The sequence below is a fragment of the Botrytis deweyae genome (genome assembly GCF_014898535.1).
Source record: "Botrytis deweyae strain B1 chromosome Unknown BDEW_004, whole genome shotgun sequence".
In the NCBI taxonomy this organism is placed as follows: domain Eukaryota; kingdom Fungi; phylum Ascomycota; class Leotiomycetes; order Helotiales; family Sclerotiniaceae; genus Botrytis; species Botrytis deweyae.
Window position 1 is genome coordinate 1,193,917 of NW_024066211.1, and position 22,099 is coordinate 1,216,015.

General features: G+C 42.6%; 7 protein-coding genes across 7 annotated transcripts; 3 read left to right on the forward strand and 4 right to left on the reverse strand.

The window, feature by feature from the left end:
- Positions 1–1,212: 1,212 nt before the first annotated feature.
- EAE98_002363 (uncharacterized protein) lies at positions 1,213–3,024 on the forward strand (the record flags this gene model as incomplete). The annotated part of the gene is made up of 1 exon (XM_038949983.1): positions 1,213–3,024. The coding sequence occupies one exon, from the start codon at positions 1,213–1,215 to the stop codon at positions 3,022–3,024; it is 1,812 nt and encodes a 603-aa protein (XP_038813722.1).
- A 2,331-nt stretch (positions 3,025–5,355) lies between these two features.
- Positions 5,356–6,723, reverse strand: EAE98_002364 (uncharacterized protein; the record flags this gene model as incomplete). Its single annotated transcript, XM_038949984.1, has 1 exon — positions 5,356–6,723. One exon carries the CDS (start codon positions 6,721–6,723, stop codon positions 5,356–5,358), a length of 1,368 nt encoding a protein of 455 aa, XP_038813723.1.
- A 608-nt stretch (positions 6,724–7,331) lies between these two features.
- Positions 7,332–8,506, reverse strand: EAE98_002365 (uncharacterized protein; the record flags this gene model as incomplete). The annotated part of the gene is made up of 2 exons (XM_038949985.1): positions 8,336–8,506; positions 7,332–8,213 (listed from the first exon to the last, which is right to left on the reverse strand). Exons 1-2 carry the CDS (start codon positions 8,381–8,383, stop codon positions 7,332–7,334), a joined length of 930 nt encoding a protein of 309 aa, XP_038813724.1. The 5' UTR covers positions 8,384–8,506.
- A 225-nt stretch (positions 8,507–8,731) lies between these two features.
- On the forward strand, positions 8,732–9,531 carry EAE98_002366 (uncharacterized protein; the record flags this gene model as incomplete). The annotated part of the gene is made up of 2 exons (XM_038949986.1): positions 8,732–9,051; positions 9,318–9,531. 2 exons carry the CDS (start codon positions 8,732–8,734, stop codon positions 9,529–9,531), a joined length of 534 nt encoding a protein of 177 aa, XP_038813725.1.
- A 1,272-nt stretch (positions 9,532–10,803) lies between these two features.
- Positions 10,804–11,802, reverse strand: EAE98_002367 (uncharacterized protein; the record flags this gene model as incomplete). Its single annotated transcript, XM_038949987.1, has 5 exons — positions 10,804–11,094; positions 11,149–11,340; positions 11,411–11,416; positions 11,478–11,556; positions 11,768–11,802. 5 exons carry the CDS (start codon positions 11,800–11,802, stop codon positions 10,804–10,806), a joined length of 603 nt encoding a protein of 200 aa, XP_038813726.1.
- A 4,177-nt stretch (positions 11,803–15,979) lies between these two features.
- On the reverse strand, positions 15,980–16,900 carry EAE98_002368 (uncharacterized protein; the record flags this gene model as incomplete). The annotated part of the gene is made up of 1 exon (XM_038949988.1): positions 15,980–16,900. The coding sequence occupies one exon, from the start codon at positions 16,898–16,900 to the stop codon at positions 15,980–15,982; it is 921 nt and encodes a 306-aa protein (XP_038813727.1).
- Positions 16,901–17,487: 587 nt separating this feature from the next.
- On the forward strand, positions 17,488–21,202 carry EAE98_002369 (uncharacterized protein; the record flags this gene model as incomplete). The annotated part of the gene is made up of 2 exons (XM_038949989.1): positions 17,488–18,981; positions 19,034–21,202. 2 exons carry the CDS (start codon positions 17,488–17,490, stop codon positions 21,200–21,202), a joined length of 3,663 nt encoding a protein of 1,220 aa, XP_038813728.1.
- Between the last annotated feature and the right edge of the window lie 897 nt (positions 21,203–22,099).

Consider the following 22,099-nt stretch of genomic DNA (forward strand, 5'->3'; position numbering starts at 1 on the left):
AGGTGTTGTGGTATGACAACAGGAAAAATAGTACATATCTATAATCTCATTGAAACTAATGTCGCAGTAAACCCAAGATCCCAATAGCCCGCAGTGCCGTTGACCAATCAATAGCTTTCGATTCTAAATGTCATTAGAATTTTCGGAAGATTTACAAACCACTTATAGTCTCCTAGTCCAGAATATTCAATATTCTAAGTAAACGCATCTCTTGAGATTCCTAAGAGCGATCTTCTTGCAGGTATTCCTCAACCTGGGGAAGTGAGAGTTGGGGTTTGTGAAATATGATTGTGACGCAATGGGGCCGACATAGTGAAAAAATTATATGCCTGGTACAGACTAAAAGGACACGAAATTGACCGAAACATGAAGTCTGAATTAGTATTCAGCTGGAAGAGAATGATAGGTTTCGATAGGTGGTTGTTTCAAAATGCCAAGAAATGGCTTCATTAGGTAGGTAGGTACCAAACGATTGAGATCCTAGGTTGCTATTTGAACTCATGCATTTCTTTGATTATTGAATGACATTGAATCAAGAATCATAGTGCATACCAATTAATATGTTTAATTGTAGAAGTGTTCTACTACCTATATTCCTTTAGTAGTAGGCTTTTTAAATTAAATAATATAGCTTGATAACAAAATCGATTGATATTTTTTAGAATTTCAGCCACATCATTTTCCCTTTACAATATTTGCTAGCAGCCATATTATTTAATTTAAAAAGTTTATTTAATTTAAAAAGCCTATTACCGAAGGAACGTAGGTAGTAGAACACTCCTACGATTATGTAATGAATTCCAACCTGGTACGCGAGTTTTCCTTTAATCGGATGCATGCGATGCTACCATAATGCAATGTGAATTAAAGCCAAGTCGAACAAAATTTACCACCACATTAATTCTCATGCCTATACGACAGTTAACCAGGTGTATAAAATCGTATATTATGCCAATCAAAATCGTATAACATGGCCTGACGTGTCTTTTCCACTCTTTGAGGAGCCAAGAGCAGGAATGTAGTTTATAGGTAGGCTGAGAATCTGGACACGGCTCAGCTGCAATTTGGTGGCATTGTGGCTTTTTATTATCATTTTGTAGCCCCTTCTCTCACGATGAGGCTCTAATCGATTTTATAAGCACGCGGTACTTTAGTTGACCACTAGATCTCCAGTGTCTCTTCCCATTGGAATATTTCTCGTCAACAGTGATCATGGATATACAAACTCCATTTCACAGCCATCCGGCTTCGTCTTCATTCCAACGTACTGAGGAGTCCCAAAATATCTCCCCTCATCCAAACCATGACAATGATAGCGAAGCGCAATACTTTCTAGATATCGCCAAACCACCGCGACCCGAAAAGGCATCTGCAGTAATTCATCAGAGGCATTCCCGTGACTCAAATGGAGCCTTTGAGTTGGGGAATCATAAGAGCCATAATTGGTGGAGACCAATTGCTTTGATGGTTATGTGGTTACTTCTGGGCTCCTTAGTAGGCCTTGGACATCACTTTGCGTATCAAAGTCTTGACCAACAGCCGCAAACCGTGTTCTCTCAATCTTGGGCACACAATCTTGGTTCCGCCGCAGCTTTTTTGGTAAAGACTTCCTTCACACTTACCATCTTATTAGCCCTGCAAGAAGTACTTTGGTTCAGTTTCCGCAGAAGAGATATCAAAATATCGTTACTAGACAAATTATTCACTCTTTCAAGCAACCCCTTCAGCTTTGTTCCTAGTGCATTTGCAAATGCACCGCTAGCCACTGCTCTAGCTGGTTTTGCTTGGACCATCCCGATATCTGCCATACTATCTCCCGGTAGCTTAGTTGTAGGACCAATGGTTACTTTCAACAATAGCATCTGTATCGTGCCGACTTTCGCTGCATCTTCGCCTAATATAAGCTTCTATCAGATGATACCCCATGGTTCCGGTATTCAAGGGCCTAATACTGGCATTCAAAAATTAGCCAGCCAGATCTTTGCTCAAGGAGTTATTCTGGATCTCAAATCGCCTTGTGGGACTAATTGTTCATTTCAACATTCTTTCTATGGCCCTGCCTTGCAATGTGTCAACACCTCCAACCCGTCATATTTGAATGAGCAAGTGGCTAGCTACCTTTACTATAACGCTACAGACTTGACAACTTTTAATGAGGATAAGGATTCGCTCATCGAATTGTCAATTACGTACAGAAATAACACGAAAGCAGAAGTACAAAGCGATCTTAACTATGTATCAATCCTTTGCACCGCCTACAATGCAACATACGAACTTTCTGTCAACTATACAAATGGATCGCCAAAGTTCTCCCCAAGTCTCACCTATCACGAACAGCTCCAAAATCTAAATATGACAGAGTATGTTTCCCCAGGAAATTACCCATGGCATTCAAACTCTGCAACATTAGTTCGAGAAGTTTACGACAAGCATCTCAATGGGACATGGGCACAGTCACCCACGACACAGTATTCAACACCTGATACAAACATAGGAAATACAATACTTGTTGGAAATACTGTCAATGCCAACAACGGAGCGATATCATCTCTCTGGTTCGTAAATAGAGACCTTCTTACTGGGGTTCCAGAGCTCCTCACCAATTTAACCATTTCGACACTTGCATTTAGCCCCGAAAGCACAAGTACGAGCTGTTCATTTTCGAAAGAAACACTAGTTTATTATTATAACCCAAATCTGCTTTTAATTCCATATTCTATCGCTTTTTGCCTTGGTCTTATTGCATTTCTAGTAGGCGTTTTTGTGCTTATGCAAACTGGCATTCGTACCGGAGATATCTTTTCTCAGATACTTGTTACAACGAGGAATCCATTCTTGGACGAAATTGCAAGAGGTCATTCTTTAAGTAGTGCGGACGCGGATGTTATGAAGGATTATAAACTTAGACTGGGTAAATTAAAACGTTCTCGTGGAGAGAACGACGATTATAGTGATGGGGATGATGGGAGAGAGGCTGAGCATGCGGCTTTCGGGCTTGCGGAACAGGTGGATAGTTTACGTTAGAATAGTTGGGATAATTTGGAAGAGTTAACATTCTTACTATATTGTCTTTTGCAGCATTGTAAAACTAATAAGTGAATGTGCTTTGAAGAGCCTTATCCTTCAACTTGAACAGGTAGCACAAAAAACAGGAGGAGTGCTTGATCAGGTAGATTAAAGTATTTCGGCCTAACGCCAATTGCTCGCAGCATATAAGGGATCAGACACCGGTCATAATGCCCAAGAAAACGAAGGATATGCTTATTGATTCTCAATTGATACACTGTCAATTCTTGCCCGAACATGTTTCCAAGTATTATCGCTCGAATTTATTATTGCCCCTAAACCAAATATACAGTATTATATCACCATAGTGAGTGATAATCAAAAAGTCGAACTTCAAATAGAGTGCTTAACATCTCTATGATTCATACACAAGGTCACTATGAGTGTGTGTCCATATATTTGGAGATAAAATACAGTTGAACAGTTATTTTCAAACCACGAATTGAAAAAGCTCGTAATTGTACTCCTAGACCGGGCCGACGGTCGCAATTTGCAAAGCATTCACCGTGTGAGCTTGGAGGCACTCGCCTGTGGTTATTGCAATAAGGAAGAGATTTTATATAAGCTTCTTCATAATATCGGAAAGCAAGGCAAAAAACACGAAAAAAGAAAATTCAATGACGAGCAGGGAGCTGGATTCAGCAAAGCGGCATTCTATAGATTACGAGGAGGATAGTCTTGTAAAATTGTGATTGTAGCGCAGAACGACAAAGTATAGACAAAATTGAAGCTTTACGTTGTCGATATTTCGAATTCTCGTTACTCATTAATGACTAGCGCTGTCAAACTGACTCCCATCCAAGAGCTTTTGTCATTTTTACCAAATTCAAACTTTCAAACTTCCACTATCGTATCGAATCTCCTCCCTTCCAATATTATCGAAACAAGGACTCTTGCCGGTTCATATTACCAAAGTCTCAATCGGAGCAATAATATAGAAGATGTGGCCTGTAAGCGGTCATGTAAAGAGTGTAAGAAAATTCGAGAGCATAGGGAAATGGCACAAAGTCTGCTAGAAATAATGTGAAAACGAGGAAAGTTTTTAGCGGGGCTTATGATTCAGTTCGCATGACGCGAGCATTGGTACTGGAGTCCTTCAAGGAACTTACATAGGGAATCAAGTTATCTTTGCATATACCTGCTAGTTTATTGATCTGTAAATGGCTATAACTTAAAAATCGTGGTAGTGATGAGAGGTAGGAAGACATAAAAATACAAACAGCGTTATGAAATCACGTTGTAGAAGCTTGGAAGACAGCGAATATCGCTTGTGTATAAGATGGCCACAAGTGCTTCCACTGTTCAGTGGACTCACCAGCAATCTTCAAGACGCGCAAAGGATTGTTACACTGGCGAATAGAGGGTGAGTTTGAAATACCGGTGGCGAAGTCGGGAAACGTGAGTTCCACCTGTCATGAGTTTGTCTTGGATGTTTTTTTGAGGACTTTTACTATTGTCAAGTTAGAGTCTCACTTTTCGGTGGATACGGGGTTGGGATTGTAACAAGTAGCTGCCGTCTCGCCATATCCGTTGTCATAAAAAGTAAAACAACGCCATCATTTTAAGCTCGACGATAGATAATTCAAGTATTCAGATTGCAGACGAGATACTTGTATCTTCAACTTGGAATGTAACTCTAGTAATATAGGAGATGGAAGACATCTTTAATACACTACTTGAAGATTATTCTTCAATCTTTGTGGGGAAAGAATCGCACCGGATTTTGAGTGAACTACACCAAAAGAAATTCTGAGCAAGGCACTGTGTCTCTACCTAAGCGTGAAGAGATCATAACCCAGAGGAGAGGTCAATTGAGAACAGTGAAGTGTCACCGTATGAAAGCATCCAGAAAGTGTGCCAAAGTAATTGATTCATGTTTCTCAAAGGGATACAATTTTATCACAGTGGATTTGCTCCCAAGGCTTTACATATCAATCTAAGAGTATGGGAATGCACTCAACTATAAATGCTTTGACTGTAGGTTTCCACCAGAGTATGTAGTAAAATGTTTATTGGGAACACTAATAGCGTGTAGGAAGGCATTGCCAGGCAATAATCCTGTGAACTTTCTGGATGTGATTCAAGTGAGCTATTTCGGTAATAATGGCAAATGAACATCAATTCATGCCTCATACCATCCCAAGGTTTAAACAGAGCCCCCCCCTCTGTTTTGATTTGATTAATTCACATCTGATTACTAGGGCCTGCCACAAATTCTTTGTGCGATAACAGATGTCACACCGAGGAAACTTGTGCTAGTTTTACATGATATTAGACTCCCTTTTCGCCTTATTTTTTAGACCCAGAAATAGGTTTCGATCTGGTCGAATGGTCTAGATAATCGGCAGAGGTGAGGGCATCAAAAGTTCCTTCGACAAAAGAGGCATCTAGCGGCGAACCTGGTGATAAAAGGCGATCTAGGTCTAGATCCGAGTCTGGGTTTGGGATGTACGTCCCGGAAAGGTTTGATGCGTGCTGGTTCGAGATGTCTTGGTCCGATATATCTGAATCATCAATCTCATTAAAAGAGTGTCTCGAATATGACTCCACAATTCCATCCTGCTCACTTATACCATAAATTTCCTTTATCTGCCTTATTTTCTCCTTTTTCGTCTCTGTCAGTACCGTATTTGCAAATGCTTCCTTAATGGTATCCTTGTCTATACAACCTGTCTCAACCAAACTCCACGGCACCCACGCACACGCAGCCCTCGCTAGTTTCTTACTCGGTTGTCCCCCAGACTTTCGCATCCGATCCCCCACCACAATCGTTCCTACGCCCTTCCGAGAAAGGCGTTTCACCAAATCCCAAAAACCAGTATCATCCGATATCAGTATCAACCAATCGTACACAGTTGCCCTCCGCATCTTACTTGAATATGCTATGATTGCTTTGTCCGCAGCCTGCGAACTCGATTGAACGAGATTCACCTCGACTCCCGCACGCCGAAGCTCAGTATCAAGTCTATACCGATCAGCAGGCCTGGTAATTCCCACAGCCGCCTCATGATACTTAGTGTTCTTCTCCGTAGATAATTCTCTCGCCACAAACCGAGCCCTTTTTTTACCCTTCAGCTGCGCCGCTGCAGTTAATTTCTTTCCTCTTTCCTTTTCATGGATCTTGAAATGTTTCACCAATTCCACTTGGGATTTCCTTTTGTTGCCACAAATACCACATACGTAAGGTTCATCAGGTTTGATCTTGTACTTTTTGTGCAATTTATGCTCCAGCATGTAATACTCTTCGAGTTCTTTGCGTGATTCTATGACCGAAGAAGGGACAAAAGACATTCCACTTCGGTTGGCGAAGGCGGCGATACTGATGACATTGCCGAAGCGGGAGGCAAATGAACGAAGATTTTGCGCTGCGTCGTACGGATTGATTGAATCAAACGGTGGTATGTTGTCCAGGTCCCATAGGACGATTACTTTTTGTTGGGGAGATTGAGAGAGTTCTGTTTGTTTTTGAACATCGCTCAATGCGAGTAAAGCCGTGTTCGGCTCCTCAGGTATAATGGAAGATGCTGAACGAGTGGACTGAAAGTGCCGTGCAGATATGATTAGATTTTGAAAGCGGGGGTATAAAAAAGTTAGAAATGGCTTATGGGGGAGAAAGCTCGAGGCAAAAAGATGTCTTGACTTGATGGGGAACTTCATAGTCTATTTCGTGTACCCGTTGGAACTTTGTTTAGAGTAGTTTACTTCCTGATTGTGTGAAATGAGAAGCTTGTGACATACAGTCTCGGGGGACTGTATTTCTACAAAACACCTCACCTACGATGGCAGTGTTAGGTCTAAGAATGAGGTTCACCAGGTCGAATCAATCATGTGAAATCCAAGAATCCAAGAGATGAGGATTCAGTGCTTTGAGTGATCTGTGCGCGCGAGATCACGTGACATGTAATATCAGTGAGGTCAGCCAGCTGACCACTCGACCGTTGATACATTGTGTGTTGATCGAAGGATTTGATAGTGTTAAGAGAGGTCTGATTTATTGAGTAGACTCAAGACAGACAGACATACTTAGAAATGTAGTCAGACACCGGTGTCGACCAAACTCGGAAGATATGATGGCATGATAGAAATAGAATACAGGTCTAAATTTTCTATTGGACTTGCTGGCCAGGAATCATATATCAATCATTGGTCTCTTTCATCCATAATTTATGCCGCAACAAACTTTGATTTCAAGCAGCCGAGAATCATATGAGTATATGACTTGAGATTCCGATGGGTGCCTGTCTTCCGTTCCTTCCCGACTTACATTACATGTGAGCTTGCGAAGATAACCCCTTCAAGTACCCCAGAACTCTGTTTACCAACTCTGGTACAGCTTCAGGACTCTTAGTCAGGTTATGTGAAGCGCCAGGGATAACAGCTGAATTCTCCTCGTCGACTTTTCCATCTCCTTTCTTCACAAAACAAATCCATCGTTTTACCAGTGCTTCTTTGTCGACATACTTCGGAACATATTCATCGTTCCCAGAAAATAAGATTAACAACGGACTTTTAGCGGGCAAGCTTCCAAAGGTTTTCTTTAATTGCTCGTCTGTGAGATCGGAGCTAAAGTAGTCATCATCTCCATCATGATTCGGACTTGCTAGCGAGAGCCATCTCCTCGCACACACAGGTGACCCAAAGAATCCTTCCGTGGCTTTAGAGGGTAAGATTTCCTCGCCATCTCCAGCTTCAACCATCTTCTGTGCCAAAGCTATGCCATTCTTCAAGACATCTGCATCGAGTTCTTGTCCTAAAGCTTCACGATCGCTTGCTGGGGCTTGGATGATTCCTCCATCAATAGGAGCATTTGCTTCATGTCCGGGCCCTGTTAGGTATTCCATGACATCTTGACAACCAGTAGAGTGACCCATCAAGATGATCTTGCCTGATTTGATTGTTCTAAAATAGGAAACACATTTAGATAATTCTTGGGCATCTTTTTTGAGGGAGGAGACACCCCATCCGATGTATGCAGAACTTAGAAGAACCTGAGCAAGACACCAATCTCCTGGTAATACATCGGCAATTGATGATGGGTATGGCACAGTGAGTAAACCATCGGATAGACCACCAATAAAGATGATGATGTTTGGTGGTGCTGTGTTCGAAGCTTTGGGTGTGTGTTCGAAAGCAGTCAGTTTAGGTGTCTATGTACCATTAGTAAAAGCATTATTGTGTGGAAGTCTAGTTTTGAAATAAGCTAGCAATAAACCTTAGAAGGAAACTAGCGATTTGTTTATGGATTAGAATGAATCGTTTGGGTACATACAAATAAATGCGTGACACCTTGCCTCTGCGCTGGGACTGTGAGAGCCATTCTGATATATATGTACTCTCAAATTACCTTGCTTTTTAGGTATCAAGAAGAATCAAAAACAGGAAAAACAATGGTTATAAGATTGTAAAGAGTTACTATGCCGTGTTCAAGAAAATATACCTGTTAGCTGCCCACCGGCCAGCTCAAGCTGGATAGTTGATATCCATTGCACACTGTTGCGTTGTTGCCAGCCCTAATATCACGTGCACCTTATACAGGGGTATGACTTTACTTGGACGAAATTTATTTCTAGCTTCAAAACCTCTTTCTCCCCATTCAATCAACAACAACAAGCTTCTTTACCTCAATTAACCACCCTCCCCCTCTAAAACAACTACAATATTCAAAATGTCACCTCATATTCCAACACCATCACCTCTCTTCCGCCTCCTCACTCCTCTCCTCCAATCCTTCAGATCTACCTTCCCCTCAGCAACCCCAACAACACCCCTCAGAACCTTCACCAGCACCCCATCTATGCACAAAAAGAACCCTAATAGCAAAACCGATCCACGAGTAACGCTCATCCGCTACCATCTTCAACATCCCAAGACACCTCGCCCACTGCGATTCTCACGCATGCGTGCGCTGAGGCATTGGACTATTCATCGTGCATGGATGATATTAAGGCGAAAGCAGAGGATCGAGGAGGAGGGTGAATTATACAGGTTTGTTCCCCCACTTCCACCTCGCTTTGATTCTCTTTGAGAATCCACTGCATTTCAATTCCTCTTTTTCAAATTCGAAAATTTATTCAATATGATGAAATATTCCGGATGTTAAACACATTATACACCGAGAGCGCAAAACCCATGTGGAGATTTCCGTTGCCTTCCTTCTGATTGTCTATTCCCCTTTCAAGCCTTTAAAGGCCTGTCTTCAACCAACATGGCTTTCCCTCCTTTCTCCAAGAAACTAACATCCACCCCCTCAGACTTCACCAATCAATGCACAACGCAATGGAAGACCTTCGTCTTCTCGACGGTTCCGGCCAGAAAGAAGCAGGTAGATTATATCGCGTCGCTCTCGAGAAGAAAGGAATTTTCGGAAAAGACGGAGTCCCGATTGAGTACGCGAGAGCACAAACCGACACACCAGCGAAAGAACCATGGAATCATGGATGGACTACAGACAAAACTACAATATGATGATTGCAAAGGTAAGACTACGAGCACCCTCATTTTATTTGTTCATTTTTGTTTTGGTGGAGAGTAATATGATGATATACCTTATTCACAGACCTGTTCTGTAATCTTCTATGTGGACAAAAAAAGTACCAACTGCTGTCTGATTTCTCTTTCTTCTATCGTTGTTTTCGGAAATGAGAGTGAAGCAATTGACTAATCATTCAGTAGGGCTATGTACCGCGGTACATGAGAGAATTTTGAAAGATGAATATTATGAAGTAAACATATATTACTTGTATATCTATGATGGTCAACCTTAGTGATATGGGATGAAACATGATTCGGAATAAAGACCCCGAACATTCCCCAGACCCTCCGTCCCAAGGGACTGGAGCTGTGGAAGTAGATTAGACGATGCAGAATTAGGCAGAATAAGGCAGAATAAACGCCGCGAAAGACGGAACAAGACGCCGTCTATAAATTCTGTAAGAAGTTACGGAAAGAAGGTCAATTCAAATAGTAATCGGGCCATACCCCACGGGTCCGCATCAGACGGTACTTGATGTGTAATTCTATGTACAATGTCGATGTCTTTTCATCTCCATCTCTCCATTTCTCAAATATGCATCGAGTCCCCATTCAATCAATATCCATGTAAAATCCGTCCATAACCATAACCCCTTAACTGTGACCATTAAAACCCAACGCTAATCTGCAATACAAGCAAGTGCACCAACGCATCACCGTCCACATCACTGTAGGATTATCTCTTCTGCTTTTCCTTCCAATCCGAATTTCAAGTTAACCTCCCTCTTTCCCCTTTCCAAGCCTCTCCCCATGGCTTCCAGGGATATGTAAAATGAAATCCCAATTAACAAAGGGTAAATAGTGAACTCAAACAGGTACAAAGTTAACGGAAACCAGGCTGGAAATCCTCAAGCTACTTTCGACGAAAGGCGGAACTGCAAGTCAGACCATGTTTTTTCCGATCAGTCGTTACTAAATAGCCCTATCCAGCCTTACCACCCCGAACATTTTATCATCAGCTTGGTTTGTCCTTCCTGACAAATATACAATCGCCCGTTAGTTTTTCAGTTCCGTTGAAATGTCCAGGTATCGTAGATACAATTGCCTGTGATATTGCTACGGAGTAGGTAACTTCGGACTCGTTCGTGCATTAGTGATGGTTGTGTAGATGATTCCGGTTTCGATGCGTCCCAGACACATCCTCTTTCGATTCTTTTCGTCTTGGTTCAACAAACCCTCCCCACTGCAAACTCCATTCATCTTCTCTTATAGTATAACACAACATCCATTACTTTCCCCTTTTTCGAACGTCAAAAGTGCGGCTCTGGTGGCTGCCTCGAAGACATCATCCACTCCGTCGCCGGTCAACGATGAGCACTCCAAGTATTTCCTTGCGCCGATGGCCTTTGCAATATCATCTGCTTCCTTCGTTCCCACAAATTCAAGAGACTTCTTTCGCATTTCCTCTCTGGCCACAGGATCCTCTCGTAAGTCTTTCTTCAACCCAACAAGTATTATCGGGACCCCTGGACACCGCTCGTTTGCTTCTTCGACCCACTAGCCAAGACATTAGTACTTCGTATCAATTATCTCTAGAAGTTGCAATCCTACTTTATGTTTGACGTTATCTAAAGAATCTGGAGTGTCGATTGAAAATCCTATTAAAATGACGTGGGCTTTTGAATATGCCAGAGGGCGCAATCGCTCGTAGTCTTCTTGTCCAGCTGTATCCCATAATGCCAATTGTACAGATTTTCCATCAACTCTGCAATCCGTCACATAATTTTCGAAAACTGTTGGTACCTAAGATTGGATAAGATGTCAGCACGATTGACAGAGGCAAATGCGCAAGATTGCTACCAAAACAACGTACATAATGCTAGAAATAACGTTAGTAATCAAATCATTCAACAAATCATCAATCTCTGAAGATGACTTACTGTCGGAAAATAACCAAGTGTGAATACACTAAGTAATGACGTTTTCCCGCAAGCACCATCTCCAATTATGACCAATTTCCTGCACGAATGTTAATATCCAGTATTTCAATGGCCTGCTACTTCGTCACAATAAACGCTATCGAGACGACGCTAAAAACCACTAAGAGAGAGAGGTTCTTTGCTTTGGTGATCCCAAGAGATAACGAGGCTGAGTAGGAAAACGAGTCGCCCAATGCTCACTGCAACTGAAAGCGCAATTTTTCGTGAAATTAGGGAAAAGTCCAACGTACCTTCGCATAACATTCTGTGCCGGCTGTTGAGCCATTGTCGCTGGATCGGATGGGATTGTAGGTATCGGATTGTTGTTGTCTTTCGAGAGAAAAGGATGTCGCGCAAATTAATTGAAGAGAAGACCATGCAATTATGAGGGGAAGAAACAATCGCCAAAGGGGGTCGAAGGCAATTTCGTGAGGATTTTCGTGTGGATTCGAAGAAATATTATCGATACGAGGGATTGTCAGGAAATCGAAATTCTCAGAGCATTCAATTTGGAGATGGCCGGATATAAGTGGTTTTGCCGTGGGATGAGTGGACCAATTGTTTGAAATGAGCTAAAGACAATGGGAATCGACCCAGGTCGTGAATGAAGCCTTGACAATTGTATCGTAAAGAATTGAAGAAACACAATGAGTCTGAGAAGAAGGGAGGTGAATCGATACAGAAGAAGAATTGAAGTTATACGAGGTCTTGCGTTGGTATCTCCTTTTTAATTGTTGCAGGTAAAGTTTAAAGAAGAACTGGGCTCTGGGGTGGAGATTTCCGAAGCGTGAGAAGGCTGAGTCGTCGAACCGTGCACCTTTTTTTAGAGCTCTGAATTAGGTTTAGGAGAATCTGTAAAGATCTACACGAGGATCGAGGTCGCGGTTTGTCAATATGTATTATGTATGTATGCGTGTGGGATGGGATGGATTTGAGATCATGGAAGTATCGTCGAGGAAGGATGAAGAGGAGAAGAAAAAGTGTCCAATCTTTGGCATGCTCGCATGTTATCAAGCGAAATCCAGATAAACGGCTGAACGGGTGATGGAGCTGAAGAGTAGTTGGGCGAGAGGCGGGTTGAAGAGAGAAAAAAGCAATTCACAAACCTTCTAAGAATCCATGCATGTGAATGATACCCCCAGGTATGATGATGATTAACCTTAGTGCAGATGAATTAGTGGATTCCGAAGTACTCTCTCTCTCTCTCTCTCTCTCTCTTTCTCTCTCTCTATCTCTGTATGGTATGATTTAGATGGAGATTGAAGAGGCACAGCAAGGAGTGAGATAAGGAGAGATGAGAGATGAGAGACGAGAGAAGGTTTAAACTAAATACCTGATACTTGGTGACAACTAAAGCAGAAGATGTAGATGAAGATGAAGATAAAGACGCAGGTCAAATTGAAGGGAAATGTAGAATAACCCTTGAGTACTTGCAAGTACCTTTGTGATACTTACTTTTCATGAACTGTTTTATATACCTGGTATGCATGTGCAATGTAGACGATGAATGATCGAGGTTCCAATCCGTTCTAGAACTTTGGAGTACATTAAGCACTTGGAGTACTTATTAAGTAGGCCATTGTAATGCTATGTAATCAATCAATCAATCAATCCACTTAACGGATATGGAGATGTACGTAGGTATTACTGTAAGAGAACTAGAAAGCTTTTAGCTAACTTGTCCTGTACGTCCCTTTCTTCGAGCGCAGCGAGCTAATGGGGGTTTGGGGGCTTGCTCCCATGAGATTTAACTCGGATATATCTCCATACAATACAATAGATCTTGGAGTACTATAAGCTATGTGTAAGAATTTGGGAGGCATATAGATTTACAATTAGGTTGATGGTTATATCATCTACTCCATCGAGTAAAGCGAGGCCCCCTTTTCATAGCAAGATTGTGTAGATACTAGATAGGTAGGTACCTACTACCCAGACAGTCAGACAGTCAGTCAGTCGGTCGGTCAATCAGTTCAACAATAATTCCAATAATGCTCATTTTATCCGGCACGAAAGCGATAGAACCTTCATAAAGAATGGCCGGTCCGCTGGCTCGTTCTTTCGGAGGCTCCGGGGGCCACCGTGGAGACAGCTTAATAATTATCTGATCATTCCAAAAACCGACTAGAAGTAATCGGGAAAAGCAAACGTCCCGCCCTGTCCGGAGTATATTTCGATAGGGATCAGATTAGAATTCGGTTGAAAACCAGCCTGGCTATACCTACTCGTAAAAGAGAGCCAATTATTGCTCCGACTACATTGGGAATAAAAGTGGTTTCAAGCAACGCAATGTGTCTTAATGACCCTCTTTCCAATATATCGTTGAATGGGTGCTTGGTTGGAGTGATGAGAACAAGGATCGGGATGACATTTACCTTACATAGTACCCAGTGACGTTATCCCCTAGACTGTCTCTACGTAACCGAAAAAAGCGGCGCAAATTGAGTATCCTTTCAAAGATCTTTTTTAATAGATTATAAATTCATTTCAAATTAAATATTGAAATTTGAAAAAACTCAACGAAAATTTTAGTCTTTTTTGTATTGGTACTAAGTATTTTCATTATTTAATATTATATCGAGAAGAGATTTTAGTTGTTGAAATTCTTTTGAATGGTGGTCAATTTCCGCCGCTTTTTTCGGTTACGTAGAGACTATCAACTCGGAGCGCCACTACTTAATTGACCAATCAAAACATCAGGATCTTGAGAATTCTTATCATTTTAATTCGTTTTTGATAATAATTACTCAATACTTATTATTTTGATGAAAATAAATAGTATACTTTGAAACTTTTATATAATCTCTTATATACTTTTTTTCTTTTTAATAAATATTTAAAATATTTATTTTCATTTTTAATGAATTATAATATTTAAATATAATATAAAGATCTTTATATATGATATTATTTAAAAAACTATTAACGTTTTTATAATTTACGAGCTACATTAGCGCTATGAGCTAGCAGTCTAGGGGATACTTTCAAGAGTATTCTATTGATTCTATTCCTAGGTATTCTTATTAGTCCAATCATCATTTATCAGAACAAATTGACTAAACATTCTCACCCGTATTCAAACGTCAAAGATCACTGACAATATCGAGGGTTTGATTGCTATGGGCGAAGGCGAAGGCGACAAGTGATGAAATGAATACCTAATATCTAGCGGCGATATAGCAAGTTGAGTTCCATGTCATTCTTCAAAATCCAGACTCCTCCATACTTCAATATTAGAAATTGTCGTTAGGATGGACGCAGGTATGGTTCCTCTCATGTGAACGAAACAGACTTCACACCAAAAGCTCATCATCATTTTCAATATTTGATATCAAATCAAACGGTCAAGATTTTGAGCTTCAATTTGAACATTGTCAGTCACCCAGAAGCTTTGAATTTACAAAGTTCTTTTAGAAAGCTTTCCACCATCAGAACGAACATCAGCATTATTGTATGATTGTTCGCCAGACCCTTTCTCTTGCGCCCGCCAAGTTAGCCAAAGAAAAGAGATAAGGGTCTGTTGCGAGACTATAGAATGAGTCTTTTCCCACTGAGAACGAAGTCAACAGAACAAAAAGAGCTGAAATTTTGATCGCATAACCACACGATAGCTCAAGTTAAATAGGCACCATCTCTTGATTGCAGTAGATTAATCCAAGATAATACGCCATACAGCAGTACGAGACCGAAGCAAGTGAGCTGAAGAATACGATTTCAGAGCTCGAGAGTAGCATTGATGAATTACAGAGCGACTGAGAACGGTGGGAGTTTCTTTGGAGAACCAAAGTGTCCTGACCACCACGACACAAGCCAAGGCAGATCTGGAGTCTCAATTGGAAGCACAACTCTCTTCCTGTTCTGCGCAAGCCAAAGTCACTCAATCATCAACATTAGGAGCATACGCAACCATCGTAGCAGGTGCATTTTTGACACGCTTTGACGGTAAAAAAGTATCGCGCTCTACTAGAAAGCCAATTCTTATTCTCGCACTTTTCAGTCCTGTTACAGCGAATGTAATTACACCGAACACCTGCAATCCAGCTCGGAAAATGTATTCACGCAAGGGAAGGACTCAAAGCATTCTACACTTCTTATTCCACCGGTCATTCCTCTCCATGCCCTGTCAATCGACTCACTTTGCAGCTTAATCTTTCTTACGCCATACGACCAGTATGATCTTTAGAGCTGAGTGGAGGAGAACCAACGTGTACTTCCATGAATCAACCCCAAGCAGACACAGAAAATGGCAACGATGATGATCAGTCAGAAGAAGCTCAACCCACATTAAAGAATATAATTCAATGCTTCAAAGGATATTCTTGTCATCCATAGAAATCAAGTTCGAAATTCAACCTACTAGAAACAGACCCTGAGTGATTATACCAAAAGCAATGGTCTGATTGCTTTCTGATTAAACTTTGTTTGAAGTAACACCTTCTTAGACAATTTATATTCAAATATATTCATTTCAGAAGTGCCTTCATCTTGGCAGCAGCGGTACATTTCTTTCCACCTTTGCTTCCTCCAATACAGGCAGGACACGATCGGCCATGCTGAATCAAAAGAAAGTGAAGACTGAATTTATATCTAGCGGGAATCATCAGTTCAAGATGAGATTGCGTCTTCTCACGGGTCGCAGTCGAAGGACGCCAGCCCCATAGTCCGGCGATGCGATAGACGTGGGTGTCGACGGTGAAAGGATTGCGTTTGAGACACCAACCCATGACGACCGAAGCGGATTTAGGACCAATATACGAGAAAGCCAGCAATTCCTTCATCGCTTCCTCATCAGTCAGTTCGAACATATGATCAAGATCCCATTTGCCGTGACGCTCCTTTGCCTGTTTCAGAATCGTCATAATGATCATCGATTTTCTGACATGCAGTCCGCCGCATCGAATGGTCTCCTGTAATTTATCCTTACCGCCTTCCATGATCTTCTCGTAAGCGAATATAGAGCCATACACTTTTTTCATTGAATTCATTGCTCTTTTGGCGTTACTCCAACTCGTTGCTTGACTTAATATTGCAACGATCATTGCATCCAATACGTGTGGAATTGTCTCTGGTGTATTTTCGTCTTCGAATTCTTTCGCTACTTCTTCTCCATGCATTTCCTGGAGTACTTCATTTGCCACTTCACACTCTCTTGGCGTTGGATGTTTGAACCCGGGGAAGGGCGATTCCTCTACAAAGGAAGAGTATGCTTTGAATTTCTGGTCTCCTGATTTGATTACATGCTTTGCTGATTCTTCGTCTCTTTCTTCGATGGTTTTGACTTCCTGTTTCTGTTTCTCTTCGACTGCTGTTTCCTCTGTCTTTACTCTCTTTGCCCTCTTCACCTCCTTGCCTGTAGTCGACAGTGGTCTCTTAGCTTTAGGCATTTTGATCCTAAATAGCTTTCTTGTTAATGTTAATCTGAGGAGTGATGCGATCGTATGCACCATGGGATCGTGGTGAATTGAAAGTAGTGTGTACAGACTTGGAAGAGCTCGAGGAGGTCCGTCAAATCCATATAATATAACCTGCCTGAGGTATGATGACTCAGCAACCTCACTTGAGATTCAATAACCTGTAAAGGTACCCGTACCACAATTTAAACTTCAAGCCCTTCCAAAACCCCCTTCTGGATTTCACGGTGCCCTCTCAATAATAACGACTTGTCCAAAATCTCCATAGCCAATAACTTCTCATACTCCCAAAATTAATTCCACGCGCACTCTCTGAATAAACCAGCCCTCATCCCCCCCCCACACAAATCATAATTGTTCATCCCGAAGCAAACAATCACCTGTGGTGGGGCAATCGCGAGAACTAATCCTACAACTTTGGAGTAAGTCTGCAAGTGATATTTCAAAATAATTCAACATATACGGCCCGTCGTTGAATTTCGTTGGTTGAGCCATATCTAAATAATCACAAGCCACGGTCGTCGCTACCCGGACCCCTCTCACCTCTATACCCCATCGGAATGCCCGCAAACCAACGAAAGAATACAAGCCAGTCATCATACTTGCAGACTCCTAGGAACATTGCGACCCCGTTGACAAAGGATGCTGCAAAGATCGTGACTACACCGAAGAAATCTAGTACGAGCGATTCATCTGAGACATCTCCTACCATGGCACAAACTACAACGAAATCAAATGGTCAATTGCCCACTCCTCCCACAAACAATGGCGCACCTACAGTAAATCGCAAGAAGCAGAAAAGAAGGGCGAAACAGGCTGCTAGAGCTGCCGCGGAACAAGCACAAGGCTCTCAAATGAGTGGTGGACCAACTTCTGGGGACGTGAAGAGACAGATGCAGGAACTGGAAGCACGCTTTCGCGAAACAGGGCTAGATGAACAATATGACGATGACGAACAATTCGATCCTGCGGACGATAATGCATATTATAGTGACGAAGAGGGCGATGCGTACTCCGGTTCATATGGTCACGATGGCTCCTCGACAAACGGCTATGCGATCCCTGCAACGAACTCTTCAAGTAAGAAACAGAGGAAGAAAAAGAAGTCGAAATCTTCGCAGTCGGATCATTCAAATCACGCAAACCACGGTCCGAACGGTTCATCGCATAATCACGTATCGCTACCTCTTCCTTTACAGTCTCCTCCGAGCATGCAAAGAGGGCCGGGTATTTCGAAGGAGAAAATCTGGAATACATCGTCACAAGAAGAACGCGAGCGGATAAAGGAATTCTGGTTATCTCTTGGAGAAGATGAGCGCAAATCGTTAGTCAAGGTGGAAAAGGATGCCGTACTCAAGAAAATGAAGGAGCAACAAAAGCATTCCTGTAGTTGCACGGTATGCGGTCGCAAACGCACTGCTATCGAAGAAGAATTGGAGGTACTTTATGATGCATACTATGAAGAGCTCGAGCAATATGCAAACCATCAAGGAGGTGATGGTCCTCCACCAATGATGCCACCCCCACGTCGATTTGGCGCTATGAGCGGCCTACAGCCTCCCAATCGTCTACCTCCTGTTTTTAATGGGCAGCAACCTTCAAGGGGCAGGATAGTAGAGCAACTTGGCGATGATGAGGATGAAGAAGGAGATGAGGAATACAGTGAAGACGATGGAGACGAAGATGATTTCAGTGAAGAAGAACCGGAAGAAATTCCAAGAAGTCACGCCACGGATTTTTTTAATTTTGGTAATAGTCTTACAGTGCAAGGAGGAATTCTTACCGTAGCAGATGATCTACTCAAAAATGATGGGAAGAAGTTCATTGAAATGATGGAGCAACTAGCCGAGCGTCGCATGGCTCGAGAGGAAGATGCGAAAGAACAGTATGCTAATGCGAATTACGGACATCCTTCAAATGGTTCCATGCATCCCCATTCTCACGGACATGTCCATAATCACCCACCGCCGCCAGAAGAAGACGAGTATGACGACGAAGAGGATGATGAAGACGAGTATGACAGCCAGGAAGAGGATTACGATGAAGAGGAAATGGTACGTGGAGGGTATTATTATTCACCATCCTGGACGTACTAACATGGAACAGGATAGCATGACTGAAGAACAGCGAATGGAAGAAGGAAGACGAATGTTCCAGATATTCGCTGCTCGGATGTTTGAGCAGAGAGTTCTGACAGCTTACAAAGAAAAAGTTGCGAAAGAGCGGCAGCAGAAGCTTCTCGAGGAACTTGAGGAGGAAAGTCGAGCGGACTCACAAAAGAAAGCCAAAAGGGCTAAAGATGCACAGAAGAAAAAGGAGAAGTTGCTCGAGAAGAAGCGCGCCATGGCCGAAGAAAAGGCTCGAAAAGACGCTGAAAGAGCGGCTGAAGAAGCTTCCCTTAGAGAAATTGAGGAAAAGAAAGCAGAGGCCCAAAGACTAAAACGAGAGGAGAATCGAAAGAAGAAAGAGGCACAAAAAAAGGCCGATGAAGAAGAGCGCGTGCGTAAAGAAGCCGAAAAGCAACGCCGGCTTCAAGAACAACGAGAACGACAGGCTGAACAAGAACGAAAACAGCGCGAGGCCAAAGAGCGAGAAAGAAAGGAGAAAGAGGAGCTAAGGCGCCAAGCACTAGAAGCAAAGGAAATTAAGGAAAAGGAGGCGAAGGAACGAAAGGAGAAGCACGAGCGAGAAAAGCGAGAAAAGGAGGCGAAAGTCAAGGCTGACAAAGAAGCTAGAGAGCTACAGAAACGTGAAGAGCTTACTGCTCAGCAAGCTGCTGTTCAAGCTGCCCAATCTGCTGCGCATGCCTCGAGACGCACAAACCAAGTACCCACACCTAACTTGAGTCATGCCTTAGCTTCACCTCACATTCCAGTCGCTATTCCCGCTGTACCGAAAGCACCGACTCCTATCAAGCTTCGGACAAACTCTCAGCAAGACAATTACTCAATACCCAGAACTCCTTCTAGTAAATACCAGAGTATATCACCCAATTCTGTAACCCCTCTACCAAATAGTCCAGGCCCAATAGGTCCGCCTGGAAAAACGCCGATACAACATCCTCTCTTACAACACCCACAGGCCACTTCTCCAATACATTCTGCGCTGAAAGGTCCTCCAGGTATCCCCCAGAGTCCATTCGCTGGTATGCAACCCATGCCAGGAGGATTCCAACCAGGAATGCCAATGGTACCTCCAGGTTTCGGCCGACCGCATCATGATCCAATGTTCGGACTTCAGCAGGGAATGGGTAATCACTTTCGTCCTTTGCCAATTCCTAATGGTGGCATCCCCCCATTTCAGCCTGGATTCAATATGCATCATATGCCACAAGGCAGAGGATTCCCTATGCATGGACCACCAGGGTTTCCACAACCTTCTCCGAACGGGATGGGTAGTATCGGCCAGCTTTTTGGAGCCCCAAAAGAAACACCAACTTCGCAGACTCATTCCCGAAATCTGTCCGGCTCATTTGATGGATTGTCATCGGCAACACAAGCTCAGCCTATCGCGAGACCAACGCCAATTGGACGACCATCTAGTATTGTTCACGGCACTCGCCATAGTGATAAATTAAATAGCGGTGAATCTGATGAAACAAGCAAGCATCTTGGTAGTAGCGCTTTACTAGATGATAGTGATGAGCCTATCAGTAATGGAGTTGGCGCACGACGCTCGAGTGCAGCTCCTGGTAATCCCAGCAGACAGAACTTCTTACCACCTCCATTTGGTATGGACCGCTCGGATCCAGCAAGTATGATGAGCTCTTTTGGCACATGGGGTGCACCTCCAATCCCATTTGGATCTTCTTCCCTGCCTGGATCTAACGGCTTTGGTGGGGGATGGAATACAAGTCTCAATATGAATGGTTCTTTCGCGATGCCACCTTACTTCCGCCCGTCTCAACCGCGTTCCGTAGCCGTGAGATTAATGATTTGTATGGCTTGTCAGAATCTTCAAAATTCTACACAAGACGGATGGTTAGATATTGATGCTATCAAGAATGAGGTCGCTCTTCTGAATCCAGCTAGAGAGGAACCGGTTTCTGAACGGGAATTACTGGATATTTGTGACACTGAAGGGAATCAAATGAATGGCGGTGGCACGTTTGAGATCCGTTCTTCTGACGGCAAGTCACAAATTCACTATGTCAGTGACTCGATACCTCATGACTTCCGTTCTGCCGGTGCGCCAGGCGAGATTGGGAGCCCTATCAGTGGAGGGGCATCTAGAAATCTAGGACCTCCTGGCCGAGCTCCAATTGGTGGATTTTAAAGGTTATAATTTATGCACCTAGCTTCTTTTCGCTATCCAATTCTCATAATTTGAGTATCACAAATTCCGTATTTTGGAGCTTATTTGTGTGTCAGTGGTATGTTTCTTTTCATGGTGATGTAAGATTTGCATGGACGGGCATCGATCAAACAAAAGGCCAGTATGGCGCTGTTCATGATATCGCTTGCAGTTCTTCATTTTTTTTAATGCCGGTTGGGTTGGTCTGGTCTCCCTTGATTGAGGAGGAGGAATCAATCAATCAATACTCATTGGCGTTTTTACGCTGACTTATCTTCGCCTGCTTCGCAAAGCAGAGCTGAATATCGAATACCAATATTGTTCTAGTGTTCTACCGTATGCCCTTTTGTCCTGTTGTATTTTCTGTTTTCTTGACTTGCGTGAAGTTTGAAAAAATCACTCGATATATCCATGTTAGTGTCGAGTAGCCATTTGGAAATCGAGGGTCAATACTATGATATCAGTAGTTCTACTTTGTTTGTTCACTACGTAAATGTATCTTGCTAATTTCAAGCACAGAGCTTAATGTTGTTGGGATTTAGCAATATTCTTGCACCAAAAGTTTGACGAGAATTAGATACCTGGGTATGCATCAACTGTTCACTACCTAGGTGCATGCACCAGCATACATTTATGTCAAGTAGGTACCACATTGAATTTGTAAGATGGCACGACACAATTATGTCATGCAATGTACCAATCATTAAACAGTCGGCTCTTGTTAGCGGCCGACTCTTGCCAGTAACTAGGTACCTATCTGCTTTGATAATTCGCCACCATTCACTTCAACCCCTCGCCTATCCTTCTCGGTTCGAGATCACACTCCTATATATCCCCATTTCTACGCAATTGGAAAGTACTCGAAAGTCGAACAATACA